The sequence below is a fragment of the Mustelus asterias genome, chromosome 22 (genome assembly GCF_964213995.1).
Source record: "Mustelus asterias chromosome 22, sMusAst1.hap1.1, whole genome shotgun sequence".
Classification (NCBI taxonomy): Eukaryota; Metazoa; Chordata; class Chondrichthyes; order Carcharhiniformes; family Triakidae; genus Mustelus; species Mustelus asterias.
Genome location: NC_135822.1, coordinates 16,226,656 through 16,237,192, shown reverse-complemented (window position 1 = coordinate 16,237,192; position 10,537 = coordinate 16,226,656). Strand labels below are relative to the sequence as shown.

The window sequence follows — 10,537 nt, the reverse complement described above, 5'->3', positions numbered from 1 at the left end:
CGATTCTCCTCGCTGTGAGACGCCGTCCTGGCTGAAGGCTGCTGTCAGGGACTGGGTCACATTTAATATGATAAACAGGAGGCCCCGGGGATTCGCTCCAACTCAGCAAATTGCTCCTTTTTATTCCAGTTACACACACACACAAAAAGAAGGATTCTTTTGAACTGGTTAGAAAGTAAAAGTGTTTATCAGACTGCATTCAAACTGGGAGAGAAAATTGAGGCGCAGATTGAAACAGAGAAAAGGGTCACAGAAATCAGAAAACAGGAGGCAGAGTGAACCGCAAAATTGAGAAAAATGTCATGCTGATGGGTGGCTACCAGATTCGTTCCAACATTGATGCACAGGCGGTTAGGGCTGCTCCCAATTTCCGGTCCATCTCCAGGGCTGTCTGTTTCTGATATACAGACAGATCACTGCGGGTGCTGGAATCTGAAACAAAAACAGAAAATGCTAGAAAATGACTCGTTCAGAATTGCCTCTCAGGATCCGCAGCATTTTGTTTTTCTATCATTGCCTGTCTCCACCTCGTCTGGGCCCCCCTCCTGCTGGAGCTTTTATTGTACATTTGAAACTCGGTTGGTCCTCCTTAGTTCCAACTTGTCCCAGATGCACTCACTGCCATTCAGTCCTCCACCATTCTCCCCAGTGACCCATGTGGGCTTTCTCTCCTCCCCTGGGGCAATTTCTCATTCTTAGCGATTCCTCCACAACCTTGTTCATTCTCTCCCAGAAACCTCCAAGCTCAATTTCGACCCTAGCAATGTGCCTGCCCACCCCGCCATTACTACACAACCTCCAGACACAGAATGAACTGCATAAATGTAGCATCCATACAATGTAGAATAAGCCATTCGGCCCATTTAACCTGCACCAACTCTCCAAAAGAGTATCTTACCCAAGCCCGCCCCTCCGCTCTTTCCCCGCAACTCTGTACATTTACCATGGTCAATTCACCTAACCTACACATCTTTGGACTGTGGGAGGAAACTGGAGCACCCGGAGGAAACCCACGCAGACATGAGGAGAATGTGCCAACTCCACACAGACAGTCACCCAAGGCCAGAATCAAACCCGGGCCCTGGAACTGTGCCAACCACTGTGCCATCTGTGCACACTAAGGGGCAATTTAAGCTTTTAAAAATCGAAATGGTAGGTTTGGGCGAATGAAGAGCTGTGGGGAACAGACGGGCAGGTGGAGTTAGGGAAGAAGATTAGCCCTGATCTTATTGAAAGGTGGTTCAGGAGTGAGAGAGCCCGCGTGATGCACTCCAATCCTGGTTTCATATGTTCGAATGGAGGAATGTTGTCTTTTCATAATGTTCTCAGTTTACAGTTTACAGTTTTAGAAGAAGTCTCAATTGAGCAGTCTAAAAATGTAGCAGCTTCCTCCGTCAGTTGAGGGCGACGCGGTGGCACAGTGGTTAGCACTGCTGCCTCACAGCGCCAGGGACCCGGGTTCGATTCCCGGCTTGGGTCACTGTCTGTGTGGAGTTTGCACGTTCTCCCCGTGTCTGCGTGGGTTCCCTCCGGGTGCTCCGGTTTCCTCCCACAGTCCAAAGATGTGTGGGTTAGGTGGATTGGCCATGATAAATTGCCCCTTAGTGTCTGGGGGACTAGCTAGGGTAAAGGAATGAGGTTATGGGGATAGGGCCTGGGTGGGATTGTGGTCGGTGCAGACTCGATGGGCCAAATGGCCTCCTTCTGTACTGTAGGGATTCCATGATTCTCTAATTCTATGAATAGTTGGCGGAAGAGATGACCAGACATCAAACTGTAGCAGGGAAAATGTGAAACATTCCCTTAGAGTAGAAAAGAACTTCCAGCTTTTCACCTCAGGATTTGGGTTAAGGGTTACACAGTTGGGGGTGTCGGGACTAGTACCATAAATCATTTCACAGCGGCACGGATTGTTCAGTTTAACCCAGTAAAAGTCTGCTCCAGGTATCAGTAAAGAAAAGTATCCAAAGCAATAAGAGGGTAATAGCATCAGGTTCTAATAATAAAAATCCTGATACCAATGAACACGTTTCTAGAATTAATGATCCGCCCTCAATTCCCACTGGAATTTCACGGTAACTTCATTGCAGTGTTAATGTAAGCCTTACTTGTGACTAATAAATAAACTTTAGCATGTAAGGGATTAGATAAATGAAAGTTTTGTGTAATTTTAACTTAAATGGTTAATTTAAATAGATCATTTTCACTGTCACCGTGCTGCTAGGTTAATTACAAGATGCTAATTCAATTTTACACGCGAGGCTGGAAGGATAAGTGAATTCATCTCACTTCTAAGCGCACAGCAAGATGCATTTAAAACATTGAACTGTGTCGCACCGGTTGTTTTTTTTAAAGTTGTTTTAAAATGTTTTTTTTGCTACCTTCCCCCAACCCCCACACTCTCAAAGGAGTTTTGTTGGATTCAGGCTGGGAGGGCGGTTCGCGCGCGAAAGGAAGGGGAAGGGGGGGGGGGGGGAGGGAAAGGGGGGGGGGTGTTGAGGCAGTGCGATCTTGGAGCAGAAAATTGTGATTGTGTCGGAACATGGAGATCATTAGCACGGCGCTGGCTTTCAGAGCAAAGCGTGAAACGGATTTGAGATTTACCAGGGAGAGAGAAATGAGCATTGAATAGCAGTCCTACCGTGACATTGGCCGCCAGCCCTGTCTCTCACACACACACTCACTGATCAGGAGCAATTTTTCGGTTAATTTTCCGCCCTGTGAGGGATATTTACCGCACAAGATGCGGGATCCCTGACCTCCCCTAACGCCTTCCGATTTGGGGGTGACCAAGTTAAGGTGTAAAACATCTGGAAATGATTAATTAACTCTATTAATTAAAGTACTAATGTTAATATCAAGACGCTAAAAGCAACAAATCCTCTTTCAATCACCTATCTGTTTCAGAATTGTATGTGCCACTTTCCACTGCATCTGCCTTTTTGTGAATATTTGGCATTATTTTTCTGGTTTTGCTGGATTCATTGATAGGATTCCTTTTCCCTGCACGACAAGTGACATTTAAGCACTGACCAGCGGACTGCGGAAGATCAGTTCCCTGTTTCAAATTCAGTGGAGAGGAATAATAAGAAAAGAACCTTTCTCTCCCATTTTACAATGGGCTCTTACAACAGGAGCGAGTGACTGCTTCTGCGGGCGGGTGAGCATTCAGATGCAAAGTGGTGACTCTCTATAAAACGGGGGCTCCTCGCTTTAGGGAGAGCATTCCACCATACACCCCCATCTCCACGGGCAAGTACACACGGCTTTCACACACACACACACAACAACAACAAACTCCTCAGAGAAGACAGGGAAATGAAAAGTGCCAACAAACCGGTGGAACGATTTCACTCCCCTCTCACCACACAAGCGTGCAATTATAGGAAGGTGGGTCTGAAATGTGCAGCGATTGGATTAAAGGGCTTTTTTTCCCTCTCTCTTAAACCTCCTCACCTCTTGAAACGTGCTGGCAAAGCAGGAAGGCGCTGATTAGCCTGGTTTATTTTGTGTCTCCAGGTTTCAAAGCCTCTGATGGAGAAGAAGAGAAGAGCTCGGATCAACCAGTGCTTGGAGCAGCTGAAAACCCTCCTGGAGGAACATTATTCCAATAATGTGAGACATTGCATTAGAAATATCACCAGACCTCCCCCTCACTACCACCCCTTTGGAGTCACCCCGCTGTCGCTTGGTCAAAACGCTTCATTTCTCTCTCTCTCTCTCTCTCCCCCCCCCCCCCCCCCCGCCACTCTTTATCTAAGTTATATCTGCTTCTTTTCCGTAACAGATCAGAAAACGCAAACTGGAAAAGGCTGACATTCTGGAGTTAACAGTGAAACACTTGAGGGATTTGCAAAGCTCTCGCAAAGGTGAGCATTACGCTTCAACTTTAATAGACCCTGAAAACATCTTCAATTGGTGTGTGAAGGAGGGAGGGAGGGGAGAGGTCTGTAACATTTTGGGGAAATACATTTCTTTGTAAGCATCGTTTTCTCCCGGGGCTATATCTTCCTAAGGAATTTTTCACCCCATTTTGTGATGTTGCCCAGTAACAATTCTAACTGTCACTGCTAACAAACTCAGTAACAGGAGGAGGCCATCTCCAACCTGCTTCACTTGATCCTGGCGAATCCGTATCTCAACTCACTCCCTTAATATCCTTAACTAAATCCCAGCATGGCAGTCATTTTGTCGAAAGGAATTAGATGAGAGTGCGTGTGTTCCAGATCTCTACCGCCTCTTCCATGGGTGAAATATATATTTAAATGGGGGGAGCGATAAATGAGAGGATTCTCAATTTTCGGCCACTGTCATCCCTTGGGGGGTGAAGTTTGTCTAATGTAGCCCCGTTCAGTTCAGTTTAGCTTTCGAATGGGCGATCTTACCCTTGTCTAATGATCAGACCTTAACGAGAGATCCCAGGTGCGATGAGTTCTAGGCAGAATGCAAAAGGTAGATCGCAGCTGGAGGCTCGGAGTTCCCTTTGGGGCAGAAATATAGGGAAATTATGACTGGTGAATCTAAAACAATGTAAAGTGAAATTGAATAAGTACTCCAGAGAGAGAGAGAGAAAGAATGGAAGGTTGTGGAGATGAACAAGAGAGGAGGATCGATGGGGTTCCTCGCCATGAAATACAAAGAGTAATTGTTGAAATGAAACAGTTTAGAAAGATGCAACTTAATAGGTTCGGGATTCTGAGCAATGCCAGTAGTTGGGTATAGAGAGAGAGGGTGAAGGCAAGCACAGATAGGGGGTTCGAGATTGCTTTTTTAATTGAGAACTTAGATTAGAAACTAAAATTTAAATAGAAGTATAATCAGTGGGATAATGAAGTGGTGTTAAAATAATGGAATAACTGATGGGGAAAGTGGTCCACCCCAGTTGCTGACATTGTTTGTGTTTACAGGAGTTCTGATGCTAACACAGGAAGGGGTGGCTGAATATCAGGCTGGATTCCGGAGCTGTCTGAACGGGGTCAGCCAATATTTGCTCCGAAGCAAAGGCACAGACGAGCACTTGCGGCTGGGAGTGCTGAACCATCTGGTCAACGCTTTCCCCGTCTTCTCGGGCTCCCGTTTCAGCACCGCGGACAGCGGCAGCGGCCCATTGGAAGCGTCCCCGTCGCCCCGGCCTCCAGCCGCTTACTTTCAGCCGGCCACCCCGCAGCCGGGGGAGCTGCCCACCTCCGCCAGAAACCCCTCTCCCCCGATAGTGAGAAACGGCAGCCAGAGGACACAAGTGGCTGAAATCAGGTCGGAGGACCAGAAGGCGGGAGCAGAGAAAGAGCAGCCGTGTCCAGCTGGCATCACGCGGAGTAAATATTCCCCCAGCAATAATCCCCACTCTGCCTCCCACTCTGTCTGGCGGCCTTGGTAGCTCCTTGAATTTCCTGAATGTACATAGCCTGTTTTAAAATGCACTGCCCTCTCGATTATCTCATCTAGTTTTGTGTATTTAAGACCTTCTGTAAATGTGTTGTAAAAAAATGAGTTGGAAATTTTATTTCTATATTGGTACACAATAAACTTGGTATTGTTTAGATTGTCTCCAAGTTTTATCTATCGGTGGGCACAGAAGGACTGAGCGCCGATTAGTTTCTGGAGTCAATTGGCTGTGCCAGCTTTCCATTCATGTTAATTCCCAGGAGGACTATGTATCTGGGAAAAGAGAAGGATGGGAGGGTGACCTAACAGATATCTGTAAAATGATGGCAATCCAAAACTGAAGAGTCCTCAAGACAGTCAGGATAGTCTGGGTGGCACGGTGGCACAGTGGTTAGCGCTGCTGCCTCACAGTGCCAGTGTGTTCGATTCCCGGCCTCGGGTCACTGTCTGTGTGTGGAGTTTGCATGTTCTCCCCATGTCTGCGTGGGTATCCTCCAGGTGCTCCGGTTTCCTCCCACAGTCTGAAAGACATGCTGGTTAGGTGCATTGGCCATGCTAAATTCTCCCTCAGTGTGCCCGAACAGGCGCCAGAGTGTGGCGACTTCACACTTCATTGCAGTGTTAATGTAAACCTAGTTGTGACACTAATAAAAGAAAAATCACCAAGAAACACACAAGGAATTCAAGTGAAACTTCTTTATCCCGAGAATGACTTGAATGTGGAATTAAGTCATTCAGTTGAACAACATTGATGCATTTAAACAGCATCCATAATCACCCGAAGGAGAACAGGGGTAGAATACGGTTAGACAGAGTAAGAATGGGCAGAGACACCGCTGGCTGGGCTGGCATTTGTTACCCATCTCTAATTGCCCTTGAACTGAGTGGCTTGCTAGGCCATTACAGGGAGCATTTACGGGTCCACCTCATTGCTGTGGCTCTGGAGTCACATGTAGGCCAAATCAGGTTAGGACGGCAGATTTCCTTCTCTAAAGGACATTAATGGGTTTTTACTACAATGGTTTCATAGCCACCATTAAGCTTTAAATTCCAGAATGTTATTGAATTCAAATTTCATAACTGAACCTGGGTTCCCAGAGGATTACCCTTACTAACCCAGCAACAATATTACTGCTAACACCTCCTCCCTCATGTTGAGCACTGACCAGTTGGGCTGAGTGGCCTTTTTCTGTGCTGCGCATTATATGGAGTTTATATAAAATATTGCTACCTTCAGAAAAATCAGCAAGTTGCTGTTGGTATGAAATTATCTGCAGGAGAGAGACTTGCCCCCATCCCATGCTGTGTGCAGCCCTTGCATTGGAACTCCAGCTGGTGTGAGACTTGTGTTACTTTCCAGCATATCTCCTCTCCCAGGCATTGCTGTTCGGAAGTCGGTTATAGTTTCACAAATGGCCGGGTGACCAAGTTTAATCTGGGCAACACGCATCGGTTGATGGACCGCATCACATGTGGCCCAGATTACAGCAGGAATCACTGGATGATGCTTCGGTGTGAAAGACACAGCTGATTCTCCATCCCCCTCTCCTTTTCCCATTTTAGGGTTGAGTGAAATCTTAGAATCTTAGAAATCTTAGAATCTTAGTGGGTCAGTTATCCATCCTGCCCCCTGTCCAGTGATTTTGTGATGTCTAAAATTACTAAGTACCCAGAGCTGACTGACTCAACATCACTCAGCATCAGAAAAAAAAAATTTCAGATGAATTATATAAAGATAGGTTGCGTATTTAAAACTGACTTTAAAAAAAATTGAATAGTAATTTTCAATTTTCAAAGGGAACTGGATAAATAAAGCCAAAGGAAAAAACAAATCCGGACTACTAAAATAGAGCAGGTCAGTGGATTTTTTTGGATAGATATTTCAAAGAGGTTTCAAAGCCATCGATGGGCCAAATGGCCACTACCTGTCCTATAAGAGCCTATGATTCCAAGTATAAAATAGTTAACATAGAACATTTCATCCAGTGCCCCCATTTATATTAGAGCTCTGAAAGACTCATTGGTTTGGCTTTTCTTTGACTTCTGGCTAAGTTGTCGAACCCAGTGAGTGGGACACCTCCAAACAGTCAGCCAAAACAAAATAGAAACTGCACATAGTCAGACTCAGTCAGCAAGGATCGTCCATGTTATAGCACCAATCTCTCTGGATATATTTAGAGCACAACTTTAGAACTGATGCAAAGTGCTTTCCACTAACTGAAATATAAACCCAGATGTAGGAGCCTATCTGATTGTGGAGTGAACTGGAGGTGGTGGCATTGTGGTATTGTCACTGGAGCCCAAGGGTAATCCCCTGTGGACCCAGGTTCAAATCCCACCACAGCAGATGGTGAAATTTGAATTTAATAAAAATCTGGAATTAGAAAGTCTAATGATGAACATGAAACCATTGTCTATTGTAGTAAAATCCCATCTGGTTTACCCTTTAGGGAAGGACATCTGCCATCCTTACCTGGTCTGGCCTACATGTGACTCCAGAGCCACAGCAATGTGGTTGACTCTCAACTGCCCTCTGAAATGGCCTAGCGAGCCACTCAATTCAAGGCCCTTATACACCCCACTCCAAAATGAAAGGATCTGGAGAGTGACCCCACTGTGGTGTCCATAAGACCATAAGACTTAGGAGCAGAATTAGGCCACTCGGCCCATCGAGTTTGCTCCGCTATTCAATCGTGGCTGATATTTTTCTCATCCCCATTCTCCTGCCTTTTTTCCATAACCCCTGACCCCCTTATTAATCAAGAACCCATCTATCTCTGTCTTAAAGACACTCAATGACCTGGCCTCCACAGCCTTCTGCAGCAAAGAGTTCCACAGATTCACCACTCTCTGGCTGAAGAAAGTCCTCCTCATCTCTGTTTTAAAGGATCGTCTCTTTAGCCTGAGGTTGTGCCCTCTGGTTTTAGCTTTTCCTATTAGTGGAAACATCCTCTCCACATCCACTCTATCCAGGCCTCGCAGTACCCTGTAAGTTTCAATAAGAACCCCCCTCATCCTTCTAAACACCAACGAGTACAGACCCAGAGTCCTAGAACATAGAACATAGAACATTACAGCGCAGAACAGGCCCTTCGGCCCACGATGTTGCACCGACCAGTTAAAAAAAAAAACTGTGACCCTCCAACCTAAACCAATTTCTTTTCGTCCATGAACCTATCTACGGATCTCTTAAACGCCCCCAAACTAGGCGCATTTACTACTGATGCTGGCAGGGCATTCCAATCCCTCACCACCCTCTGGGTAAAGAACCTACCCCTGACATCGGTTCTATAACTACCCCCCCTCAATTTAAAGCCATGCCCCCTCGTGCTGGATTTCTCCATCAGAGGAAAAAGGCTATCACTATCCACCCTATCTAAACCTCTAATCATCTTATATGTTTCAATAAGATCCCCTCTCAGCCGCCGCCTTTCCAGCGAAAACAATCCCAAATCCCTCAGCCTCTCCTCATAGGATCTCCCCTCCATACCAGGCAACATCCTGGTAAACCTCCTCTGCACCCTCTCCAAAGCCTCCACATCCTTCCTGTAATGTGGGGACCAGAACTGCACACAGTACTCCAAGTGCGGCCGCACCAGAGTTGTGTACAGTTGCAACATAACGCTACGACTCCTAAATTCAATCCCCCTACCAATAAACGCCAAGACACCATATGCCTTCTTAACAACCTTATCTACTTGATTCCCAACTTTCAGGGATCTATGCACACATACACCTAGATCCCTCTGCTCCTCCACACTATTCAAAGTCCTCCCGTTAGCCCTATACTCAACACATCTGTTATTCCTACCAAAGTGAATTACCTCACACTTCTCCGCATTAAACTCCATCCGCCACCTCTCGGCCCAACTTTGCAACCTGTCTAAGTCTTTCTGCAAACTACGACACCCTTCCTCACTGTCTACCACACCACCGACTTTGGTGTCATCAGCAAATTTGCTAATCCACCCAACTATACCCTCATCCAGATCATTAATAAATATTACAAACAGCAGTGGCCCCAAAACAGATCCCTGAGGTACACCACTTGTAACCGCACTCCATGATGAATATTTACTATCAACCACCACCCTCTGTTTCCTATCCGCTAGCCAATTCCTGATCCAATTTCCTAGATCACCCCCAATCCCATACATCTGCATTTTCTGCAGAAGCCTACCATGGTGAACCTTATCAAACGCCTTACTAAAATCCATATATACCACGTCCACTGCCTTGCCCCCATCCACCTCCTTGGTCACTTTCTCAAAAAACTCAATAAGGTTAGTAAGGCACGACCTACCTGCCACAAAACCATGCTGACTATCACCTATCAATTCATTACTCTCCAAATAACTATAAATCCTATCCCTTATAATTTTTTCCAACATCTTGCCGACAACAGAAGTGAGACTCACCGGTCTATAATTCCCGGGGAAGTCTCTGTTCCCCTTCTTAAACAATGGGACAACATTCGCTAACCTCCAATCTTCTGGTACTATACCAGAGGCCAACGACGACCTGAAGATCAGAGCCAGAGGCTCTGCAATCACTTCTCTTGCCTCCCAGAGAATCCTTGGATAAATCCCATCCGGACCAGGGGATTTATCTATTTTCAGACCCTCCAGAATATCCTGCACATCCTCCTTATCAACTGTAATACTGTCTATTCTACTCCCCTGCAACCCAGTGTCCTCCTCAGCTATATTCATGTCCCCTTGCGTGAACACCGAAGAGAAATATTGGTTCAATGCTTCACCAATCTCCTCCGGTTCCACACATAACTTCCCTCTGCCATCTATAACTGGCCCTAAACTTGCCCTAACCAACCTTCTGTTCTTGACATACCTATAGAACGCCTTAGGATTCTCTTTAACCCTATCCGCCAAAGTCTTCTCATGTCCCCTTTTAGCCCTTCTAAGCTCGCTCTTCAACTCCCTCTTAGCCAATCTAAAGCTTTCTAGTGCACTACCCGAGTGCTCACGTCTCATCCGAACATAAGCCTCCTTTTTCTTTTTAACCAACAAAGAAACTTTTTTGGTGCACCACGGTTCCCTAGCCCTACCAATTCCTCCTTGCCTGACAGGGACATACCTATCACAGACTCGCAGTAGCTGCTCCTTGAAAAAACTCCACATGTCGGACGTTCCCA

At 46.0% G+C, this 10,537-nt stretch overlaps 1 protein-coding gene across 1 annotated transcript; it reads left to right on the top strand.

Moving 5' to 3' along the window:
* Window positions 1-308: 308 nt before the first annotated feature.
* LOC144510245 (transcription factor HES-3-like) lies at window positions 309-5,377 on the top strand. Its single transcript, XM_078239739.1, has 4 exons — window positions 309-350; window positions 3,520-3,615; window positions 3,788-3,869; window positions 4,908-5,377. The coding sequence occupies exons 1-4, from the start codon at window positions 309-311 to the stop codon at window positions 5,375-5,377; spliced, it is 690 nt and encodes a 229-aa protein (XP_078095865.1).
* The last annotated feature ends 5,160 nt before the right edge of the window (window positions 5,378-10,537 follow it).

Bases quoted from the DNA above. Each gene is read 5' to 3' on its own strand.
- LOC144510245 (XM_078239739.1), top strand. From the start codon at position 309: ATGGGTGGCTACCAGATTCGTTCCAACATTGATGCACAGGCG. The intron at 3,616-3,787 runs GTGAGACATTGC...TTTCCGTAACAG, and splicing joins AGGAACATTATTCCAATAAT to ATCAGAAAACGCAAACTGGA. The intron at 3,870-4,907 runs GTGAGCATTACG...TTGTGTTTACAG, and splicing joins TTTGCAAAGCTCTCGCAAAG to GAGTTCTGATGCTAACACAG.